The following is a 24,692-nucleotide window of genomic DNA, read 5'->3' as shown; positions in this document are numbered from 1 at the left end:
CAGCAGCAATCCGACCAGCGATCTGACCTGGTCAGGATCGCTGCTGCATCGCTACATGGTCGTTGGTGAGCTGTCAAACAGGCAGATCTCACCAGCGACCAGTGACCAGCCCCCAGCCAGCAGCGACGTGCAAGCGACGCTGCGCTTGCACGGAGCCGGCGTCTGGAAGCTGCGGACACTGGTAACTAAGGTAAACATCGGGTATGGTTACCCGATGTTTACATTAGTTACCAGCGCACACCGCTTAGCTTTGCTCTCCTAGCTACAGTACACATCGGGTTAATTAATCCGATATGTAATGCAGCTACATGTGCAGAGAGCCGGAGCCGGCAGCACAGGCAGCGTGAGAGCTGCGGAGGCTGGTAACTAAGGTAAATATCGGGTAACCACCTTGGTTACCCGATGTTTATCTTGGTTACAGCTTACCGCAGCTGCCAGATGCCGGCTCCTGCTCCCTGCTCGCTTCATTTCGTCGCTCTCTCGCCGTCACACACAGCGATCTGTGTGTCACAGCAGGAGAGCGGCTTTGAAGAAAACGAACCAGGGCTGTGTGTAACGAGCAGCGATCTCGCAGCAGGGGCCAGATCGCTGCTCAGTGTCACACACAGCGAGATCGCTAATGAGGTCACTGCTGCGTCACAAAAAACGTGACTCCGCAGCGATCTCGGCAGCGAGCTCGCTGTGTGTGAAGCACCCCTTAGGATAAAAATACAAGCCAGACACTCCAATTGCAGACATATTTCAGGGTGTTTGCCTCTCATCAATGCAAATAAGACATGCTGCAAGGCTTGTTAAATGGTCAATATTGACTCTAAAGATTGCTACATCCAATAGGCGTCACTAAAGTTCTAGTCTTTTTCATCTGGGAAGAGAATATTTGCATATTTAGTTAACCAGAGGAGTATTGTATGGCTTATAAGTCTCCTTACATCGGCTTGACACTCTCCACAGGGAGAAACATTCTAACTTACCCCCTATGAAGATTTGGTGATTGCCAAATGGATAACCACTTTTCTACTAATATTGTAGTTACTGTAACTACCCCGAGACATGTTTCAATTCTCTTTGGTGGCTCAGACATTAACTTACATGTTAGTTACCATGGGTGGCACTAGATGACAGGGTTTTTTGGGAGAAGTGAGTGCTATTTGCATACCTTTTTCTCAGGCACAATTGCTGGTAAGAGTTCCTAGAGCAGCTGGGTCTCCAGAGGATAACCAGTAACCCTGAGAGCTTCTCTCTAGATATAACCAGTTCACAGAATAGAATGTGACATCTCTGCATTAAGACGTGTGAAATTTACTGACAGACACTAAGTTATCTTTTCACAGTTTCTGGTGGTGTTAATGGATAAATGTTCACTCCATAATATCCCTGTTTTGTCTTCCAATAAATTACAAACTCTATGGTAACATTGCTGCTTTATTGGAAATAAATACAATGTGTTTCACAGCGCTGGTGACATATCAGTCTTTATGCCCTACTAGCTGTAGCACCCGGCGTTGGCCGGGATAGTAACTGTCTCTCTGTGCCTCTCCCAGTCTCTATCTGTCTGTCTCTGTCTGTCTCTGTCTATGTGTGTCTCTGTCTCTATCCATCTCTCTGTCTGTCTCTTTGTCTGTCTCCCTCTATCTCTGTGTCTGTCAGTCTCTTTCCCCGTCAGTTTCTTTCCCCATCTGTCTCTTTCCCCGTCTGTCTCTTTCCTCGTTTATCTGTCTCTGCCTGTCTCTCTCTGTCTGTCTCTTTCCCTGTCTGTCTCTTTTCCTGTCTGTCTGCCTTTTTCCCCCATCTGTTTGCCTCTGTCTATTTCCCTATCTGCCTCTGTCTCTTTCTCTGTTTGTCTGTCTCTGTCTGTCTGCCTTTTTTCCCTGTCTATCTCTGTCTGTCTGTTTCCCTGTCTGCCTCTATCTGTCTGTCTGTCTCTGTCTCTTTCCCCGTGTGTCTTTCTGTCTGTCTTTCTGTTTATCTGGCTTTTTTTTTTCCTATCTGTCTCTGTCTGTTTGTCTCTGTCTCTTTCCCTGTCTGTCTGTGCCTGTCTGTCTGTCTCTCAGTCTGTGTCTGTCAGTGTCTGTCTCCCCACTGACATCATATTACCTCACACATAAGCTTAATGTACTATGAATGTCCTTTGTTCCTATAGCAACCAACCACAGCTGCTATTAATAGCTTGCAGCTCCCAGCTTCATTCAGTTTAATGGAGGCAGTTTTTTTGGAGAGTAACTGTAAAGTGCAGGGTTACATTTTCCTATTAAAACATAGTCTACGACGTTCCCTGAGTCACATGGGGCATCTGTGCAAAATTTTGTGATTGTAAATGCGACGGTGCGGATTCCTTTAGCGGACACACACACACACACACACATACACTCAGCTTTATATATTAGATTCACACCAACTCTATAAGACACTGTAACTCAAGGGGAGAGTGACAGAAGGAGCTGCCAGGGACTGGCCTCTAGGACTAAGCACTCGAGCCTCATGGTCCTCAGTCGGCTTTTAAAAGTATTTTTTCTCTGAAACGCGGCAGTGTTAAAGAATAAGGCTCTTCACATAAAGTAGTTATCTCCAGGAATAGACATGTCATAGAATGTCTTTCATTTGCCTCTTTTCCAGCTCCTTTTTTTTAGCTGGATTAAAAAGCGCAACCAGCACAACTTTTTTGTCTGCATGGATTTGTTTCTTTTTTAACCATGAAGTCTATGGATTGTCATTCTTTAATGCAGGGGTCCGCAACCTATGGCTTGGGAGCCATGTGTGGCTCGCCGGCCCGTGATGTGTGGCTCACAGCTGTTTTCCAGCTTGGTGCATTAGCCCCAGGTCTAGCAAACAGCTATGAACAGCAGGTCTCCAGATGGTGACATTTGTGAGTAACTCCACACAGAGGAGCAGATCTGAACCGAGGTAAGGTAGGAACTCCTGGATCTTGGTATTCTGCCTCAGTGTGATTTCTGTGGAAAAGCTTTGGCTGTCTTTATTCTGTGAGGAGGCAGGAGCTGCAAGTGACTCGCGATCCTCTCTCAGAGCTGGATATGGGTAGCGACCCCCTCAGAGCTGGATGTGAATCACGACCCATTATCATAGCTGAATGTGGTGCTCGAATCTCTCTGAGAGCTGGATGTGATGCTCATACCTCCCTCATAGCTGGATGTGGCTCACAACCCTCTCTCAGAGCTGGATGTGGCTCACGACCCTCTCTCAGAGATGGATGTGGCTCACGACCCTCTCTCAGAGCTGGATGTGGCTCATGACCCTCTCTTAGAGCTGGATGTGGCATTCGACTCTCTCTCCGAGCTGGATGTGTTGCTCATACCTCCCTCAGAGCTGGATGTGGCTCACGACCCTCTCTCAGAGCTGTATGTGGCTCACGACCTTCTTAGAGCTGGATGTGGCACATGACCCTCTCTCAGAGCTGGATGTGGCATTCGACTCTCTCTAAGAGTTAGATGTGTTGCTCATACCTCCCTCATAGCTAGATGTGGCGCACGCCCCTCTCTCTCAGAGCTGTATGTGGCTTATGACCCTCTCTCAGAGTTGGATGTGGCACTCAACCCATTCTGGGAGCTGGATGTGGCTTTCGACACTTCCTCAAAGTTGGCATTTGGCATTTGCTGGCACATTTACAGGCATGATTGGTGAACAACAGTGACTGCTCCAGGCTGTGCGTCCCCAACCCCCTGATGAGGAACGGGGCGCAGCGCGAATATAACGCTATGTGCGCACTAGAAATGTGAAGTTTCTCAAGAAAATTTCTTGAGAAACTTCTGGGAGTGAAAGATTTCCGGACCTCCGGAAAAAATCCGCACCAAATCCGCATGCGGATTTGCCGTGGATTAGCCGCGGAATAGCCGCGATTTTGCCGCGATTTTCCCGCGGGTGGTTCCCTGCGGATTTTGCAGGCTGTACTGCCGAAATCCGCAGGGTACCTGCGGAAATAATGGACATGCTCATTTTCTCAAGAAAGTTTCTCGAGAAATTCTTCTCAAGGAAATTTCTTGAGAAAAATCCGCACAAGTGCGCACAGCTATTTTTTTTTTCCATAGAATTTGCTTGGAAATGTCTGCACAAAGATTGCAGACATTTCTCAAGAAATTTCCGCGGCAAATCCGCGGGTAAATCCGCGGGTAAAAAGGTCTAGTGCGCACAGAGCCTAACATTGTTTTTTCCAGTTGCAGACATATGATCTGATTGATCATTATTACTGCTACATGCACTTTAACTTAGATTAGAATTCCGGACCTGACAGGTCCCTTTAACATTTCTTATAAAGTACTTAACTTCAGCAAGGGATATAAAGCGTGAAGTGTTACCATTCTGGAGCTCGTCCTTATCCAGCTCGCCCACAGACCTCCTATGAGTCAGTGTAGTGTGACATCTCCGGCCTTGCAGGCGGCTGACACCCGCAGTTCTCACATTGCCATGTGCGTCAGAACAGCTGTGCAGAGTCATGGGGTCTGGATTACGCCCCTACCCATTATCACTTAGTGCTGCTGTTATCAGAGACAGCCCCAATATCTGATCTATGACTCTTAATCTCTACTTGAAGCTGTGATCATTACAATGGTCATTAAATCTAAGGGTACCTTCACACTTAGCGATGCAGCAGCGATCCGACCAGCGATCTGACCTGGTCAGGATCGCTGCTGCATCGCTACATGGTCGCTGGTGAGCTGTCAAACAGGCAGATCTCACCAGCGACCAGTGAACAGCCCCCAGCCAGCAGCGACGTGCAAGCGACGCTGCGCTTGCACGGAGCCGCCGTCTGGAAGCTGCGGAGACTGGTAACTAAGGTAAACATCGGGTATGGTTACCCGATGTTTACATTAGTTACCAGCGCACACCGCTTAGCTGTGTGTGCAGGGAGCCGCGCACACTGAGCGCTGGCTCCTTGCTCTCCTAGCTACAGTACACATCGGGTTAATTAACCCGATGTGTAATGCAGCTACATGTGCAGAGAGCAGGGAGCCGCGCACACTGCTTAGCGCTGGCTCCTTGCTCTCCTAGCTGCTGTACACATCGGGTTAATTAACCCGATGTGTACAGCAGCTACATGTGCAGAGAGCCGGAGCCGGCAGCACAGGCAGCGTGAGAGCTGCAGAGGCTGGTAACTAAGGTAAATATCGGGTAACCACCTTGGTTACCCGATGTTTATCTTGGTTACAAGCTTACCTCAGCTGTCAGACGCCGGCTCCTGCTCCCTGCTCGCTTCATTTGTCGCTCTCTCGCTGTCACACACAGCGATCTGTGTGTCACAGTGGGAGAGCGCCTTTGAAGAAAACGAACCAGGGCTGTGTGTAACGAGCAGCGATCTCGCAGCAGGGGCCAGATCGCTGCTCATTGTCACACACAGCGAGATCGCTAATGAGGTCACTGCTGCGTCACAAAAAGCGTGACTCAGCAGCGATCTCGGCAGTGAGCTCGCTGTGTGTGAAGCACCCTTTATGTGTTGCATGGAGCAATTCCGGGATCACAATGGATAACATATAGCAGAAGTGATAGCCATGTTTGTCTTCACAGTGTGCCAAAAGATTTGAGGAAATAAAAAGTAGTGGGACGTCGCCAGTTGACAATCAGTACAGTCCACTGCTGGCGACAGGAGGACTACCTCTGGAAAGCCTGGCAACGTATATCCGATCATCTCTGCTGGACCCGGCTGAGGAGCCCGAGGATGTGGCAGCGGGGCAAGGCACCAACTCCCTCACAGGTGAACGGCAGCACAGTGAATAAATGTGTATGATGTGTTCTATATTCCAAAGTTTGTAAAGTTTGAAAACTTGATTTTGAAAAATATCATTCAAGAGGCTTCCAAACTCTTGCTTTTCCCAGTGCATTTGCTCGTCATGAGCTACACTGCTATCAGAACGTATTAATTTGGAGTACAGGTGATGGCAGTGATGGGTCAGCATTTGTTTTCTCCTCTGAGTGTTGTGCACATCAGAACAGTCTGATTGTCATGTCACATGAATCCATCACATCACATTGAGGTCTTAACGTGTTAACCCAGCCTTACTGTTGATAAATTATAGTGGTAAGTGGTACTCACTAGGAAACAAATGTATAGAAGTCCTAGAGAGTGTAGAGTCAAATTTACTACTATATACTACTATTTACTACTCTACTGTATAGAGTCAAATTTGAGGTCTGTGCCCATTAGTGATCCTACCAAGGGTCCATCCATTTGGTTCTTCAAGAGTCACTCTAAAGGCTACTTTACACACTGCGATATCGGTCCCGATATCGCTAGTGTGGGTACCCGCCCCCATCTGTTGCGCGACACGGGCATATCGCTGCCCGTGCCGCACAACATCGCCCAGAGCCGTCACACATACTTACCTGTCCGGCGACGTCGCTGTGACCGGCGAACCGCCTCCTTTCTAAGGGGGCGGTCCGTGCGGCGTCACAGCGACGTCACTGAAACGTCACTGAACCGCCGCCCAATAGCAGCGGAGGGGCGGAGATGAGCGGGACATAACATCCCGCCCACCTCCTTCCTTCTGCATAGCAGCCGGGAGGCAGGTAAGGGGAGCTTCCTCGTTCCTGCGGCGTCACACGCAGCGATGTGAGCTGCCGCAGGAACGAGGAACAACTTCGTTACTGCTGCAGTAATGATTTTTAAGAATGGACCCCCATGTCGCCGATTAGCGATTTTGCACGTTTTTGCAACGATGCAAAATCGCTTATCGGTGTCACACGCAACGGCATCGCTAATGCGGCCGGATGTGCGTCACAAATTCCGTGACCCCAACGACTCCGCATTAGCGATGTCGCAGCGTGTAAAACCCCCTTTAGGCTATGTGCGCACTAGAAATGTGAAGTTTCTCAAGAAAATTTCTTGAGAAACTTCTGGGAGTGAAAGATTTCCGGACCTCCGGAAAAAATCCGCACCAAATCCGCATGCGGATTTGCCGCGAATTTGCCGCGATTTTCCCGCGGGTGGTTCCCTGCGGATTTTGCAGGCTGTACTGCCGAAATCCGCAGGGTACCTGCGGAAAAGAATTGACATGCTCATTTTCTCAAGAAATTTTCTCGAGAAATTCTTCTCAAGGAAATTTCTTGAGAAAAATCCGCACAGTGCGCACAGCTATTTTTTTTTCTCATAGAATTTGCTGGGAAATGTCTGCACAAAGATTGCAGACATTTCTCAAGAAAATTCCGCGGCAAATCCGCGGGTAAATCCGCGGGTAAAACGCACTAGTGCGCACAGAGCCTTAGCTCATCAGTCCATAAAACCTTTTATAAAAATGTCTTCAGATATTTCTTGGCCCAGTCTTGACATTTCTACTTCTGTGTCTTGTTCAGTGGTGGTTGGGTTTCAGCTTTCCATACCTTGGCCACCATGTCTGTGAGCACTGAACACCTTATTCTTCTGGGCTTCCAGGGAGCTTGCACTTCTGGAATTTGACCGCACCAGACCATAATGGGTTCCTGATCACTTTATCATTTATTCTTCTTACATTTTTGGCAGCTAATGTGCGTCTTATTTTCTCAACACGGTTTTCACAACCCTGTTGACTATTTGCAACAGAACCTTTGATGGTTCTGTAATTAGTTCTTTGACCATGCTCCGATATCTTAGCAATTTCAAGGGAGCTGCATCCCTCTGTACGGTTCCACTTGCGTATTGCTTCCGATGCGAGAGCACACTGCCATAGACTTGTATGGGAGTGTGTGACCCGAGACTCGCTGCCTAACACAGCATGCTACGATTCATTCCACATGCCGCTATGGCATGAGAAATCAATCGCAGATGGACACTGCCCCATAGTTTTGCAGTAGAGTGAGCGCAATCCGATGTTTTATCAGATTGCACTCGTCCATGCAAAACGCAAATGGAACAGTACCCTAACACTGAGGAACGCAAACTGCCCAATAATTCTGCACACCTTGAGACCCGCAACACACATCCGTTTAATTTGTACGTGTGTGGTACATATTTGCACGTACCGGAGACACGTACACACGGAGACCCATGTTATTCAATGGTAGATGGCACACACACACGTAAAATCACACGGAACGTGTGACCGTGTGGTAAGTACGTGTGTGCGATTTTCTACACGGACGACATGTCCGTTTTTGGCCGGCAGCATGCAGGCACGGACCCGCTTTAGTCTATGGGTCCGTGCCTGCACGTACCACACACGGAGTATGTCCGTGTTCAGCACGTTTCGTGCGTGTGCGTTTTAACACTAGCGATCTTATTTTTTGTTTTTTTTAAATTAAAGTCAGTATACTTACTTTTTTTTCTGCTGTTCTCAGTCATACTTACATTGGCGCTCGGTTTTTTTCTTCCCCCGGCTCATACCGCTCCCCGATCACCAGCGCGGCGAGGAACAGCTGTGCAGAGAATACGCGGCAACAATTACTTTGAATATGCCGGCCGCTCATTAATCAATCTCGTATTCCCTGCTTTCCCCACCCACAGACGCCTGTGATTGGTTGCAATAACGTGGGGCTCCCCATCCTGAGAATACCAGCTTTCAGCCGTATGGCTTTATCTGGCTGGTATTAAAATTGGGGGGGGACCGCACGCCGTTTTTTTTAATTATTTATTTATTTTACTGCACAGTATAGACACGCCCACCGGCTGCTGTGATTGGGTGCAGTGAGACACCTGTCACTCAGCGTGGGGGGCGTGTCTGACTGCAACCAATCACAGGCGTCTGTGGGTGGGGAAAGCAGGGAATACGAGATTGATTAATGAGCGGCCGGCATATTCAAAGTAATTGTTGCCACGCATTCTCTGCACAGCTGTTCCTCGCCGCGCTGGTGATCGGGGAGCGGTAAGTATGAGAGAGGGCTGCTCACTTCAGTCACTCGGGGGATTAGCGGTCACTGGTGAATCCTTCACAGGTGACCGCTAATCAGTACGCGGCACACAGACAGAGCCGCGGCATGACAATGAAGTCGGGTGAAGTTCACCCGAGTTCATTCTCATCGCGCAACTCTGTCTGCTGTCAGCCGACATGTATCAACGACATTGTGCAACACACAAACGGACATTCCACACGGACATTCCACGTACACATACACTGGCATATTACACACAAACACGGACATTTTACACGTACACACGGCTCGCATACGCCATCACACGGATGCCATACGTACCGGAGAAACCCCCCAAAAAAACGGAACACGGACCCGAAAAACGGACCGTGTCACACGGACTTTTTTTTGCGGAAGTGTGTCTTAGGCCTGAGAAAGGGTTCTGATATTCTCAGGACACATCCCTCCTCATTACACAAATAAACATCACCTGATCTGCTTCCTCCTATACTCATTCAAGTTTATATGTCTTGGAGTTGGAAAATATACATAAAATGATGATATGGTCAAAATACTCGCTTGCCTAATAATTGTGCACATAGAGTAGTTAGCATTACAAGTAGCTCTATGAGGTGCAGTTACCCTTTTTCCATCTCTTATATCCACCCCTGACATGTTATACATATCATTATTTTACATTTAGCATTTCTGTAGTGAAACAATGCAATGATATTTTTTGTATTTAGGAAGATCTGGTGCTTCATCAAGAAAGTGTCCTACAGAAAATGGTAAATCTCCATCAGTGGATGAAGAAAGTACACAAGGAAGCCATGGGTATGTGCATGTGACATGGGGATGTTAAATATGTTCTAGTCCATGAATTTATGATAAGACTTGTGTGTGTCATCACCTATGTGTCTCTGGCGGTAGACACCATGTCATACCCGGCTACGGCTGTGCTTGGGCTCGTCCTACAAGTTCTTCTCAATAAAAGAGCATTCACATTTATCTTGAGTGCCAAGTTTCTACATCTATATATATTGATATAGCTAAATTACTTATATACCGGTAAATTAGCTTTCCTTGCCACGTTCAATCACAGGCATCTATTAATTGATACAGTTAGGTCCAGAAATATTTGGACAGTGACACAAGTTTTGTTATTTTAGCTGTTTACAAAAACATGTTCAGAAATACAATTATATATATAATATGGGTGAAAGTGCACACTCCCAGCTGCAATATGAGAGTTTTCACATCCAAATCGGAGAAAGGGTTTAGGAATCATAGCTCTGTAATGCATAGCCTCCTCTTTTTCAAGGGACCAAAAGTAATTGGACAAGGGACTCTAAGGGCTGCAATTAACTCTGAAGGCGTCTCCCTCGTTAACCTGTAATCAATGAAGTAGTTAAAAGGTCTGGGGTTGATTACAGGTGTGTGGTTTTGCATTTGGAAGCTGTTGCTGTGACCAGACAACATGCGGTCTAAGGAACTCTCAATTGAGGTGAAGCAGAACATCCTGAGGCTGAAAAAAAAGAAAAAATCCATCAGAGAGATAGCAGACATGCTTAGAGTAGCAAAATCAACAGTCGGGTACATTCTGAGAAAAAAGGAATTGACTGGTGAGCTTGGGAACTCAAAAAGGCCTGGGCGTCCACGGATGACAACAGTGGTGGATGATCGCCGCATACTTTCTTTGGTGAAGAAGAACCCGTTCACAACATCAACTGAAGTCCAGAACACTCTCAGTGAAGTAGGTGTATCTGTCTCTAAGTCAACAGTAAAGAGAAGACTCCATGAAAGTAAATACAAAGGGTTCACATCTAGATGCAAACCATTCATCAATTCCAAAAATAGACAGGCCAGAGTTAAATTTGCTGAAAAACACCTCATGAAGCCAGCTCAGTTCTGGAAAAGTATTCTATGGACAGATGAGACCAAGATCAACCTGTACCAGAATGATGGGAAGAAAAAAGTTTGGAGAAGAATGGGAACGGCACATGATCCAAGGCACACCACATCCTCTGTAAAACATGGTGGAGGCAACGTGATGGCATGGGCATGCATGGCTTTCAATGGCACTGGGTCACTTGTGTTTATTGATGACATAACAGCAGACAAGAGTAGCCGGATGAATTCTGAAGTGTACCGGGATATACTTTCAGCCCAGATTCAGCCAAATGCCGCAAAGTTGATCGGACGGCGCTTCATAGTACAGATGGACAATGACCCCAAGCATACAGCCAAAGCTACCAAGGAGTTCATGAGTGCAAAAAAGTGGAACATTCTGCAATGGCCAAGTCAATCACCAGATCTTAACCCAATTGAGCATGCATTTCACTTGCTCAAATCCAGACTTAAGACGGAAAGACCCACAAACAAGCAAGACCTGAAGGCTGCGGCTGTAAAGGCCTGGCAAAGCATTAAGAAGGAGGAAACCCAGCGTTTGGTGATGTCCATGGGTTCCAGACTTAAGGCAGTGATTGCCTCCAAAGGATTCGCAACAAAATATTGAGAATAAAATTTTTTTTTTTGGGTTTGGTTTATTTGTCCAATTACTTTTGACCTCCTAAAATGTGGAGTGTTTGTAAAGAAATGTGTACAATTCCTACAATTTCTATCAGATATTTTTGTTCAAACCTTCAAATTAAATGTTACAATCTGCACTTGAATTCTGTTGTAGAGGTTTCATTTCAAATCCAATGTGGTGGCATGCAGAGCCCAACTCGCGAAAATTGTGTCACTGTCCAAATATTTCTGGACCTAACTGTATGTCCTGACCCTTCCAATATCATGTAGTGATCTCTCACAACATATCCATTAAACAGATGCCATTATAGCCTATGGATAATGGTTACATTAAAGGAGAACCTGTCAGGTTTGATAATGCTATTAACCTTCAGATTTGAGATTAATCTGTAAATAAATATTAGATATGGTATAATATAAGATATGAAGGTGCTGAATAGAAAGTGCAACATCCGGAAAAATGAACTTTATATATCTCTTGAGCCGCTGGCTTTCAGTCATGCAGGCATACCCAGAGCAAATACGGTCACCGTTCATAGCACTGAGAGTGGCAGCTGTAAGCATGTCCCAGAACTGACTGATAGCCGACTCTGCACTCATGCACTGCTAAGCCGCCACTCTCAGTACTAAAAGTGTTGACTGTAACTACTTCAGCATGCCCGCATGACTGAAATCCGGCAGCTTCTGGGAGAAATAAAGTTAATTACAGAAATACAGAGGCCAGGCACCTTCATAATTCTATTAATCTTCAGATTAACCCCATATCTATCTGCATGTTAATACCACCGATAATGCTATTAACATGCAGTTTGGAATGGGATTAATCTGCAGCATTATGAAGGTGCCCGGCCGCTGTATTGAAAGTGCAGCACCTGGGAGAAAAATTACTTTATTTCTGACAGGTTCCTTTTTAAATGGATGCCTAACAATGGCATTCGTCATCCAATGGCTTTATTGAGCATCTATTTACTGCAGATGTCATGAAAACCTCACAATGTACTTTGAATAGATCCCATCTTAGGCTAAGTTCACATGTCCTGTAGTTATCTGTTAGAATGGATCCGTTAAGAAACTGAGTTCTGCTGGATCCGTTTTTTTTTAACATGGAAGTCTATGGACAACGGATCCGTTCACGGATTGCTATTTAGCCATCATTTGCATTTGTAACAGAACAGTTGTTTTCTTTACGGATCCGTTACAAATGGACGATAAATAGCAATCCGTTAATGGATCCGTTGTCCATAGACTCCACATGTTAAAAACTGATCCGGCCGACATCCGTTATTTAACAGTGGACTAAAAAGTTGTGTTTCCTAACTTTTTTTGAAAACAGATCTCTAATGGACCCATGATAACGGATCACTACAGGATATGTGAACCCAGCCTAAAGGGTGCTTCACACGCTGCGACATCGCTAACGATATATTGTCCGGGTCACGTCGTTAGTGACGCACATCCGGCGCCGTTAGCGACATCGCAGCGTGTGACACCAAGGAGCGACAATCAACGAGCGCAAAAAATGTGAAAAATCGTTGCTCGTTGACACGTTGCTCCTTTTCCAAATATCGTTGCTGCTGCAGGTACGATGTTGTTCGTCGTTCCTGTGGCATCACACATTGCTGTGTGTGACACAGCAGGAACGACGAACATCTTCTTACCTGCGTCCACCGGCAATGAGGAAGGAAGGAGGTGGGCGGCATGTTCCGGCCGCTCATCTCCGCCCCTCCTCTGCTATTGGGCGGCTGCTTTGTGACGTCGCTGTGACGCCGCACGAACCACCCCCTTAGAAAGGAGGGGGATCGCCGGCCAGCGCGACGTCGCTAGGCAGGTAAGTCCGTGTGACGGGTGTCAGCGATGTTGTGCGCTACAGGCAGCGATTTGCCCGTGACGCACAACTGACGGGGGCGGGTACTCTTTAGACTGTAAGCATACATAGCTTTCTTACATACAACCTTCTTCACACAGTAGGAGGCTTTCCTAACTGAGATCAAAAAGCGTAATGTGAACATAGCTTTACAGGATCTGGGTGTGGTTTTCAAGCAGAAATACTTGTAGCTGTTTTTTTGTATTCCTTTTTTTGGGGTATCATGAGATATGGCATTTAATGGGGAATCAGGTTTTGGGGTTTATTCAACTGAAATTTTTATAGTGTTCTCCATTAATATTCACGATTCCATTTAATTTTAATTTATATGTTATATTTTGACTTGATTTTGAGATCATCACTCTAATATGTGATTCCGTATTAAGGGTGCTTTACACGCTGCGATATCGCTAACGATATATCGTCGGGGTCACGTCGTTAGTGACGCACATCCAGCGCCGTTAGCGACATCGCAGTGTGTGACACCAAAAATCGTTGATCGTTGACACGTCGCTTCTTTTCATAATATCGTTGGTGGTGCATGCCGCTGGTTGTTCGTCGTTCCTCCGGCATCACACATCGCTATGTGTGACATCGCAGGAACGACGAACATCTCCTTACCTGTGTCCACCGGCAATGAGGAAGGAAGGAGGTGGGCGGCATGTTCCGGCCGCTCATCTCCGCCCCTCCTCTGAAATTGGGCGGCCGCTTAGTGATGCCGCAGTGACGTCGCTATGACGCCGAATGCACTTCCCCCTTGAAGGAGGGATTGTTCGGCGATCACAGCGACGTCGCTGAAAAGGTATGTGCGTGTGACGCTGCCGTAGCGATAATGTTCGCTACGGCAGCAATCACCAAATGTCGCACGAACTATGGGGGCGGGTGCTATTGCTAGCAATGTCTCAGCGTGTAAAGCACCCTTTACTCTTCTTTGTTCTTCTCTAATCCTTTGATCTCCTTTTGCAGAAATTAATCCCTAGCCAATTCCAATCTGTTTCTTTGTGATCTAAAAACAATACATTTTATTAGCATTGATTGCTGTTGCTTAGTTGTTTCCTGCAGATGGTCAGTAATGACCGAGAACACCATAATCACATCAGATGTAATCTAATGTTGTGTGATGTATTCATGGGTGGTGGTCTGCTTATAAAAGCTCCTTCTGATGTATACGTAGAGATGCACATATTTCAAGTATTGCCAAATGTAATGGCGTACAACTTCATTTTTATTAGTATGAAAAAGTTGAGAAGACCTTGACATTTAAAGGGTTGCGGGCTGTACACGATGTGTCCACAAGTGGGTGATGAGGCCTATGCGGGCACTTAATGTTCTGCCACATGTTGGGCAGCCATGTGTGGGCATCATGGTTGCAGCATTTGCTTGAGTGCTCGCTTCTCTTTTGCTTTGAATGTTCTTCTGGCCTCAAATGTCTGACAGCCTTGGTGGATCAGCATGCACCATCTTGTTCGATCTTGTGCCAGTGTTTCCCAAGAGGTTGTGTTGATATCAAAGGATATCATATATAGAATAAATATATAGATGTGGTTCCGCTCTCAATACTGTTTTCCCACTGGTCTCCTGTCATTAAAAGCGGAGGAAGCTGGCACGGATGTGACAGAGACCAACAAGGGACACAGTACTCAGTGTGGATAAGCTGCACCATTTTGGTATAGGACTATTCTTTTTTTTCTTTTTCTTCCCATCCTGGACACATTAGGAAAATGATTGAAAGTTGTAGCCACCCCATCTTACATTCTCAACATGGACACAACCTAAGGAGTACTATTCACATAGCGAGATCGCTAGCGAGATCGTTGTTGCGTCACAGGTTTTGTGACGTACCAATGACCTCATCAGCGATCTCGCTGTGTGTGACACTGAGCAGCGACCTGGCCCCTGCTGTGAAATCGCTGATCGTTACACACTGTTCTGGTTCAATTTTTGCTCGGCGGGCTCCCGCAGGGGCAGCACACATCGGTGTGTTTGACACCTTACCCAACGATCTCGTTGGCGACTCACGTAGGCGTGCATCTTCGTTGTTTTCCGCGCCCTCTCTGTTCCGATTGGTGATCGCTACTGCGTGCGGATTGGCCGCTTCCATCCTCTGTTCTGGCTTGTAGATCGCAGTACATTTCAGAGGGCTGAATTTTCTTGTCCCGGACCGCATGTAGCAGCAGATCGTAATACAGTCCATTCTGCATCGGGACTGTAGGATGGAGAAGGATGGAAGCGCTATTATGTTGCCTTCTCTAAAAGCAAGGCCGCCTAGTCACAATGCAGTTACGACCACCAATCGGAGCAGAGTGGGCGCGGAAAAGGCAATGTAGATGCACGCCTATGTTACTAATCAAGATTTGAATCGTGCTATGTGCTATGTGACAGGGTCCCAGCAACTGCCGTGTCGTTGCTGCATCGTTGGGAAGATCTGACTGTTTGTTTTCAAATTCAATTTGATATATTCCAGGGGTCAATTTTATCTCAAAAATATATTATAAACCCCAACTTTTTAAAAAATTCTATTCTATAATTATATTGCAATGTATCTACCCCCTTATTGGTTATATTGTAATGTATCTACCCCCTTATTGGTTATGAAGTATATATAAACCTTTGAAAAATTGCAATTTTTCCCTCTGAGGAATTTATTGATGAGGGGAAATAGGTATCGAATTGTGAAAGAAGGATGAATTATATATTGCAATGTATCTACCCCCTTATTGGTTGAATCCAGCTGAGACACTGTATGTATTTATGTCTATGAGTCTGTTTAGCTTTTGGTATAATAAAGGAATTTTTTAAAAAAGTTGGGGTTTATAATATATTTTTGAGAAGATCTGACCATTTGACAGCTCACTAGTGACCCTGTGGCGACATACCAGCGATCCTGACCAGGTCGTATCGTGGTCGGAATCACTGGTACGTCATTTAGTGTGACGGTACCCTTAATCTAGAGCATGATGTATAAGAACAGTTTCTTATCTTTTTTTTTTAAGGCCAAACATGGTGATTCATGTATGTGATGAACCCAAGAATCTGAGGGAAGACTTTATGTGCCCGCGGGATCTGCTTGTATCGGAGATGAAGTACTTTGCAGAATACTTATCTACAGATGCCCAGCGATGGGAGGAGGTTGACATCTCCGTCCATTGTGATGTACAGATCTTTAACTGGCTGATAAAATATGTCAAACGGAACTCAAATGAAATCGACCAACAAGACGTACCAAGGCTGGGTTAGTATCTTATTTTTTTGTTATTTTAGGTTTTACAAATAATACAAACTACCGTAAACAATGTATATATCACTAATACACATAGGCCCTCTGAACATCATATACAACAGCATATACAGTATATTAATAAGAAAAGACTGTCTGGAACACCAATATGTGTGAACTAGGTGCTAGCTTAAAAAAACACATAACTATAATAAAGTGAAAAAGCTGCACACTAAACTCTATGTTGTAAGGACTTCCATATAGCATAGTGTTTAGTGTGCAGCTTTTTCACTTTATTATATATACAGTATATTAAACAGGGCCTGATACTGGTGAAAAGTGCTTAGTTTTGCCCTTATATTATTCCCACTGTTCTCTTGACCATCCTGTTTTATGTTTTTTTTTTGTTTGTTTTAAATCCACCCTTTGGTTCCAGCTATATAGGCTTTTTTAGTTAATTTTTATGGTCTTTACAAGGGGGCGTGGCTCACAGGATTCTCGGGGGGGGTGTCATTTTCCTGCTCTATATAATTACCCTGTGGGCTACACCCCCTTGGTAAAGACCATAGCACAAAATAAAAAAGGGCCATATCTCTAGAACAATCGTATGACAAATTAAAAAAAAAAATACAGAAAACTACATAATCAAGGGTGCAACGGGAATAAATTGCCCCTTTTGACCTGGTAGCAGGTCCTCTTTAAAGTGAAACTCCTGGCTGATTTTTAGTAACATACCACAGCTGTATTTTCAGTGTGGTCCACAAATTTCCCAAAGTTTTTTGCATATTATAGATCCTGAACGCCAAAGGAGTTTAATAAATGGCTGCATTTCTCAGCACTGTACAGGAGAAGCTGCATTTGTATGGAGAGGTGGTCATGCATGTGTGCTGCCATTTAATTCCATCACTATAGATTCAAGTACAGTACTTTGCACTTTTATCAAGCCAATAGGCTTTGAACAGAGCCACAGAGTGCATGCTCGGCTGCTGAATTGGGCGGTGCATGCTCGGCTACCATTAAGACCTTCAGTGATCTTACATTTCCTACCTATTTTGTGGATACGTGCTAAATGTTACTTCTGAGTCGTGATAAGCGAGCACTCCCATGCTCGGGTGCTCAATACTCCGTAAGGGCAGTTAGCTGCTCGGATGGACGTGACTCGAGCACCCGAGGATAATGGAAGTCAATAGGAGACTTGAGCATTTTTCCAGGAAATCTTTCTAAATAATGCTCGAGGTCCCCAATTGACTTCCATTATGCTCGCGTACCCCAGTCATACTCCAAGTGCTCTTAATGAGCACCGAGTATGGTAGTGCTCGCTCATCACTACTTGTGAGTAAACTCCCATCTAGTTGGGCTGTGAGTCATTATATGAAAAATACAAATAAAAACAAAAAAAAGTAGATTGTCAGCTTACCGGTATATATGTCTTTTCAGCCCAGGTGAAAAATAGGAATGATGGGTCCTCTGAACCGCACAGAAAAGGGGTAGAGAATCCCGTATTCACAAAATAGAAGAACTAGCGGAGCAAGATCCACTTGAAACAGTTTAGTGTCTCGTACTCAAAAAGTATTAAAACAATATAATTTATTTAGCAATTCTTTAAAATTCCATTCCAATAGATTCTAGACAGAGCAAGGGGATAAATCTGTGCAGTTGTGCAACAATTACGCGTTTCGGCGTTATCCACACGCCTTCATCATGGCCTAGTGTGCACTGGTTACTAGTCTTACTAAATACAAACTGTTGCACAGATCTTTGTCCTTTCTCTGTCTATAATAAATTGGAATGGAATTTTAAAGAATTGCTAAATAAATATTATTATCGTTTTAATACTTTTTGAGTACGAGACACTAAACTGTTTCCCCTGGATCTTGCTCCGCCGGTTCTTCTATTTTGAGTCATTGTATGAGCATCTACTGCTAGGTCCCTCACCAGCCCCATGTATATCACTGGTGGTTTAGTTCAACCATGGAGATGTGTCAGTCTACAAATACTATATTAAAGTAGTGGTAAAAATAACATAACAATCAGAGGGGGTGAAGATGTGTTTACTGTACTAATTTTTAAAAAATCCTTAAATATGTAAATGTCTTCTGTTACAGAACCTGGAAATGTTATTTCAATATTAATTTCTTCTGAATTTCTAAAGATGGACACACTAGTAAGTAAATAAAGGCTTTAGTGCCTCTTTTTTCCTTACTTTATATGCAAGGATAATTTGGCCAGGGATAGAAATCTTCATGGCAGGGAGAATGATTGAGAGTGAAAAAGTTATAATTGGCCACAGTGACCATGGAGGGTTTGTCTGGACAGGTGTAAATACAGTCATATGAAAAAGTTTGGGCACCCCTATTAATGTTAACCTTTTTTCTTTATAACAATTTGGGTTTTGCAACAGCTATTTCAGTTTCATATATCTAATAACTGATGGACTGAGTAATATTTCTGGATTGAAATGAGGTTTATTGTACTAACAGAAAATATGCAATCCGCATTTAAACAAAATTTGACCGGTGCAAAAGTATGGGCACCCTTATCAATTTCTTGATTTGAACACTCCTAACTACTTTTTACTGACTTACTACAGCACTAAATTGGTTTTGTAACCTCATTGAGCTTTAAACTTCATAGGCAGGTGTATCCAATCATGAGAAAAGGTATTTAAGGTGGCCACTTGCAAGTTGTTCTCCTACTTGAATCTCCTATGAAGAGTGGCATCATGGGCTCCTCAAAACAACTCTCAACTGATCTGAAAACAAAGATTATTCAACATAGTTGTTCAGGGGAAGGTACAAAAAGCTGTCTCAGAGATTTAAACTGTTAGTTTCCACTGTGAGGAACATAGTAAGGAAATGGAAGAACACAGGTACAGTTCTTGTTACGCCCAGAAGTGGCAGGCCAAGAAAAATATCAGAAAGGCAGAGAAGAAGAATGGTGAGAACAGTCAAGGGCAATCCACAGACCACCTCCAAAGACCTGCACCATCATCTTGCTGCAGATGGTGTCAATGTGAATCGGTCAATAATACAGCGCACTTTGCACAAGGAGAAGCTATATGGGAGAGTGATGCGAAAGAAGCCGTTTCTGCAAGCACGGCACAAACAGAGTCGCTGAGGTATGCAAAAGCACATTTGGACAAGCCAGTTACATTTTGGAAGAAGGTCCTGTGGACTGATGAAACAAAGATTGAGTTGTTTGGTCATACAAAAAGGCGTTATGCATGGAGACAAAAAAACACGGCATTCCAAGAAAAGCACTTGCTACCCACAGTAAAATTTGGTGGAGGTTCCATCATGCTTTGGGGCTGTGTGGCCAATGCCGGCACCGGGAATCTTGTTAAAGTTGAGGGTCGCATGGATTCAACTGATTATCAGCAGATTCTTGACAATGTGCAAGAATCAGTGACGAAGTTGAAGTTACGCAGGGGATGGATATTTCTGCAAGACAATGATCCAAAACACCGCTCTAAATCTACTCAGGCATTCATGCAGAGGAACAATTACAATGTTCTGGAATGGCCATCCCAGTCCCCAGACCTGAATATCATTGAACATCTGTGAGATGATTTGAAGCATACTGTGCATGCTCGGCGACCATCAAACTTAACTGAACTGGAATTGTTTTGTAAACAGGAATGGTCAAATATACCTTCATCCAGGATCCAGGAACTCCTTAAAAGCTAAAGGAAGCGACTAGAGGCTGTTATTTTTGCAAAAGGAGGATCTACAAAATATTAATGTCACTTTTATGTTGAGGTGCCCATACTTTTGCGCCGGTCAAATTTTGTTTAAATGCGGATTGCATATTTTCTGTTAGAACAAAAAACCTCATTTCAATCCAGAAATATTACTCAGTCCATCAGTTATTAGATATATGAAACTGAAATAGTTCTTGCAAAAACCCAAATTGTTATAAAGAAAAAAGGTTAACATTAATAGGGGTGCCCAAACTTTTCTTTATCGTTCCTTCCATGGGAGACCCAAACCATGGGTGTATAGCTACTGCCCCCGGAGGACACACAAAGTTACTACACTCAAAAACGTGTAGCTCCTCCCTCCTAGCATATACACCCCCTGCTAGCCAGATCTAGCCAGTTTCTTGCTTTGTGTCAGGAGGATCACACACACGCATGCATCCTTTTTTGATTTTTCATTTTTTCTAAAGATTTGGAAGAAAAGCGGGTCCACTGGACTCCCGGCATGTCCCTTCACACTCCCCTGGCGGCAGTGCTGTTAAGGTTGACTTCAGGGCAGGAGCCCTTCATGCCGCGCTCCTTCACCATCCCTTAGGGGCTCTGGCTTGAAGTTGGAGCCAACACGGTTCTCACTGCCTTGCAGGAGACCGGCCTCCATCCGCAGCCCTTGTGCAGGACCCTGCTGGACGGAGCACTGACCCCCACCCCACAGGGACTGGGCCCTGCGTCTCAAAGCTAAGTATAGAGACGTTTATTCAGAGGGTCCTTCTGCATTGTGGGGCACTTTTATTGTGGGGGACAGTGATTGCTTGATAATGCTGCTTTTCTACTGTGTTTCCGGCCGGTTCCACGGTTTTTACTGAGAACCGCGCCGACGATGCCTGATTCTCGGCCGCATGCATAACTCTAGGCCCCGGCTTCAGCCGCGGCCTAGTTTCGTTTCGTCCCCCTGCATGTCAGTCATGCAGGGGGACACTGCAGCGCCGCCCGCCGGCCGCTCTGCACAGGGGAGGACGCTCCTTTTTGAGGAGATCATTCCCTCCCCTGTACATCTCCTTCGCCCTCCGATTCCCGCTCCTGGGTTAACCCCCGCCCCCCCCCCCCTCACTCTGGCGCCATTTTCTCAGCGTCTTAGTTCACTGGTCGGCGCTGGCTGCTCTGCAGCAGAGGGAGGGAATACTGGCTGGGGGTCCAGGATTGGAATTCGTATGGCACTCATAATAGCGGCCTGATAAGTCACAACCTCTGGTTGTGCACTTTTATACACTCTCAGGGCATTCTGTAGGAGTTAATTCTTTATTATAGAACCTCCTCCTCAGCAGCATGTCTCACTCCAGCAGCAAAGCTCCAGGCTGTACACTACATGTTCTGCATGTAACCTCATATTGCCTGAACCGGCACACTGTAATGGTTCTTGTGTGGTGGATGGGTATTCTAGATATTCTAGACAGAGCCCCCACCTCTGCAGCATGTCTGAGGCTGCAGGCTGTTTTGTATTATCCACTGCAGGTAGTCTCGTACGGCTATACCGAGCTCATAACCACTGTGGCCCCTCAGCATGGGGGCTCATTAATGGTCCCTCCAGCTGCTCCGGTTTCGGTGGCTGACCCCCGTGGGAATCCTATTTCCAGGAGTCGGCTGTCCCGGCATCTGCTGAGCATGCAGCCCCCTTCTCAGGGCGTTTTCTGCTTCGCTCAGCAAAGCTCACAAGGGACTCTCCTTCTGGGCTCAGACCCCGTCCTCCTGACAGGGAGACGCAGGGTCCCCTGTCCTCCCCGTCCCGCAGCTCCGATTTCGAGCTGACTCACTGGACGAGGAGGATGTCTCTACCACGGGCACGGACGGATCCGTCCGTACGTGACGCAGCTGCGAATGATTGGATGCGTCCATTATTCTTGTACTGGACCTCCATCCGCCTGATCAGGGGAGTATTCCCCGCTGACAGAAAGGCATCAGTATACCTTTAACAGGACGAGGAGTGTGTTCCTTAACCACTCCAGTTTTCAGCCCGCTGCGTCCAAGCCCACAGCCTATCCTGCAGACCCCACAGCGGGGTTCTGCGGCCTGTCTCCCCCTCCCATCAGAGGTGGTCAAGGAGTGTACTCATTCGCCAAGGGTAGCCACTCCGGTGTCTAGACTTTCAGCCCGGTTAGTTGTATCAGTGGCTGACGGCACCTCTATATGGATTCTACGGTACATTAATTTTGTACTGGACCTCAATCCACCGGTGTTACATTATCTAGGTGAACACAACGTGTGTTCCTTAACCACTCCAGTTTTCAGGCCCCTGTGACTAGCCCAGGGTCCGCTCTGACACTCGCTTCCCATGAAGCGTGATTCTGAGGACTGTGTTTCCCCTGTCCACCAATGGTGGTCAAGAAGTGGGCTCATTCACCTCAGGTGGCTCAGCCCGGACCGTTATGTCAGTGGCTGATGGCTCCTCACTTAAGGTTCTGCGGTCCGCCCGGTTGTCCTTTGGGCCAAGTCGGTATAAGGACGGCAGGAGCTTCGTTCTCCTCAGCTTACAGCAGTGCGGTTTTTTTGTACCTTCTCTGCTTCTCTGGAGGAGATGCATTCTCTCACAGGGACTCTATGCCCAAAACGGTTGCCTGAACTTCCAGACTTCACTCTTTTCATCCTCTGCCAGGTCTGCCATGCTGGACGCCGCACGGCGGTGGTCTGGGCTACCTTCCTCGCTATCCGCAGGCTCCTGTGGCTTCGGAATTGGAAGGCAGATGCCTCTATGGAGGTTCCTTGCTGGGCTCCCCCTTGGTGGGACCAGTTTCCCCGGAACCAACTGGGTGAAAATAAGGAAGCTCTTGGCGGGGAGTGTTCTTCCTTGCCACAAACCTAAACCAGGGAACCTGTCCATGGCAGGAATCAGTTGAGGTTTCGGTGGTTTCTGTTCCTCCATCTGATCGTCCTCTAGCTCGGCCCAGGTTCATAGAACCAAATGGCTCGAAGCTGCGTCTTCAGAAGACCGCAGGAGATGCTGTCACTGACTCAGCTTCCTCCGAGCTATTTAGCCACGCTCCTTGGTCGTGGCAGGCCCTCTCCACTTGGCGACGTAGGGTTCTAACACGTCTCCGTTCAGTGGGGGCGAGATTATATCTCCCTTGGCTACAGGATGGACTTCTGTCCACCCGCCAAACAGATTTTCTCTGTCAACTCCTCCCGGCTACAAGGCCGCCGCCTTCTCACAGGCTGTGGCATTTCTTGCTGGCCAATGGAGTAATTGTACCGGTTCCCGACTGGGAACGGTTCTGAGATTTTTGCTTAAATCTATTCCTAGTCCCCGAAGAGGGCGGTGCCTTCCGACCTGGATCTTTAGCCTTTCAAGCATAGCCAGGTGGGGCGTCTGGTTTTGTTCCGTGTGTTTTCTTCACCGGATCAACCAAGAACCCAAGGAGATTCTCTAGTAGCCATCGGCATCAGAGATGCCTATCGACAGGAGTCAATCGCAGTTTCACACCAGCGTTGACTACGTTTTGACAATCGGAGTGGTCCAATTCGTGGCTCTTCCCTTGGGGTTAGCCAAGGCCCCTCGAGTATTCTCATTGGGGCAGCTGTGATTAGGGTCCTGCCCCCCTAGGGTTTGGCAGTGATCTTTTGCCCTGGACGGCCTTCTTGTCGGGGCTTCATCCAGTGCTGACTCTTAGCAGAGTGCTTCGTTCACTCTCGCCACTCTGACCTATTCGGGTGGCAAGTCCACTCTGACTTCGAACCAGAGGTTCTCAGGGCGTCAATGGAAGCGGTTCCTCGCCCAGTTTCTCCTGCGTCCTCTGAGACTGGATGTTTTCCGCTGTACAAGCGAACTCAATCCTCCCACGGGGTGGTGGCTTCGCCACCGACCAGGGGCTCGTTTCAGTGGTGGCTTCGGCCACTCTGTCTCAGGGGCGCTCCTTTCTGGCCCGTCCCGGGTGATCTTCACCAGGATGCTAGCCTATCCGCCTTGGGAGCAGTATATCTCCACCGTGGAGCGCAGGGCGCTTGGACTCTGTCCGAATCAGCCCTCTGGATCAATGTGCTGGAAATCAGAGCTGTATTTCTGGCTCTCTAAGCCTTCACCATCTGTGGGCGGCTAGGCACATTCGAGTCCAGTCGGACAACGTGACAGCGTTTTCCTACATCAGCTTCCAGGGCGGGACACTCAGCCGCCTGGCAATCTTGGCGGCTCAACATTCTTCAGTGGACAAGGTACTCCTAGTCCACCGTATCCGCAGTCCACATCCTAGATGTGAAAACTACGAGGCAGGCTATTTCAGCTGTCCAACCGTGGTCCACAATCCTCAGGTTTTGCGGTAGACACACTGGTTCATGTTTGATCCCAGCTTTGTCTCTTTTCGAATTTCACCCTCTACCTCTTGTCCAGAGTCCTGCGCAAGATCGGTAAAGGGGGCCGTCGGGTCATTCTTCCAGACTGACCCAAGCAGGCTTGGTACTCTGACCTGCTCCTTCTGTCCGTTGGGTTGCCATGGCATCTTCCGGACCGTTCAGACCTTTTCTCAAGAGGTCCGTTTTTTCCCGTCAGAATTCTGGATTCTCAGATTGACGGCGTAGCTCTTGAGTCCTGGATCTTGGCGACTTCTGATATCCTTCCTGAAGTCATCTCCGCTATG

General features: G+C 46.5%; 1 protein-coding gene across 2 annotated transcripts in view; it reads left to right on the top strand.

Annotated features, from left to right (window-relative positions):
• The window catches only part of SANBR (SANT and BTB domain regulator of CSR), an 81,989-nt gene that overhangs the window by 16,037 nt on the left and 41,260 nt on the right, over positions 1-24,692 (top strand). For both annotated transcript variants that reach the window (XM_075339353.1, XM_075339352.1), the window contains exons 4-7: positions 5,515-5,701; positions 9,513-9,600; positions 16,153-16,391; positions 18,482-18,540. In XM_075339353.1, coding sequence (XP_075195468.1) covers positions 5,515-5,701; positions 9,513-9,600; positions 16,153-16,391; positions 18,482-18,540 — 573 coding nt within the window. The remainder of the gene's footprint in view (positions 1-5,514; positions 5,702-9,512; positions 9,601-16,152; positions 16,392-18,481; positions 18,541-24,692) is intronic.

Source organism: Anomaloglossus baeobatrachus, chromosome 3, assembly GCF_048569485.1.
Source record: "Anomaloglossus baeobatrachus isolate aAnoBae1 chromosome 3, aAnoBae1.hap1, whole genome shotgun sequence".
NCBI classification, from domain to species: domain Eukaryota; kingdom Metazoa; phylum Chordata; class Amphibia; order Anura; family Aromobatidae; genus Anomaloglossus; species Anomaloglossus baeobatrachus.
Note: the sequence above shows the minus strand (reverse complement) of the source record. Positions and strands in the feature narration are given on the sequence as shown.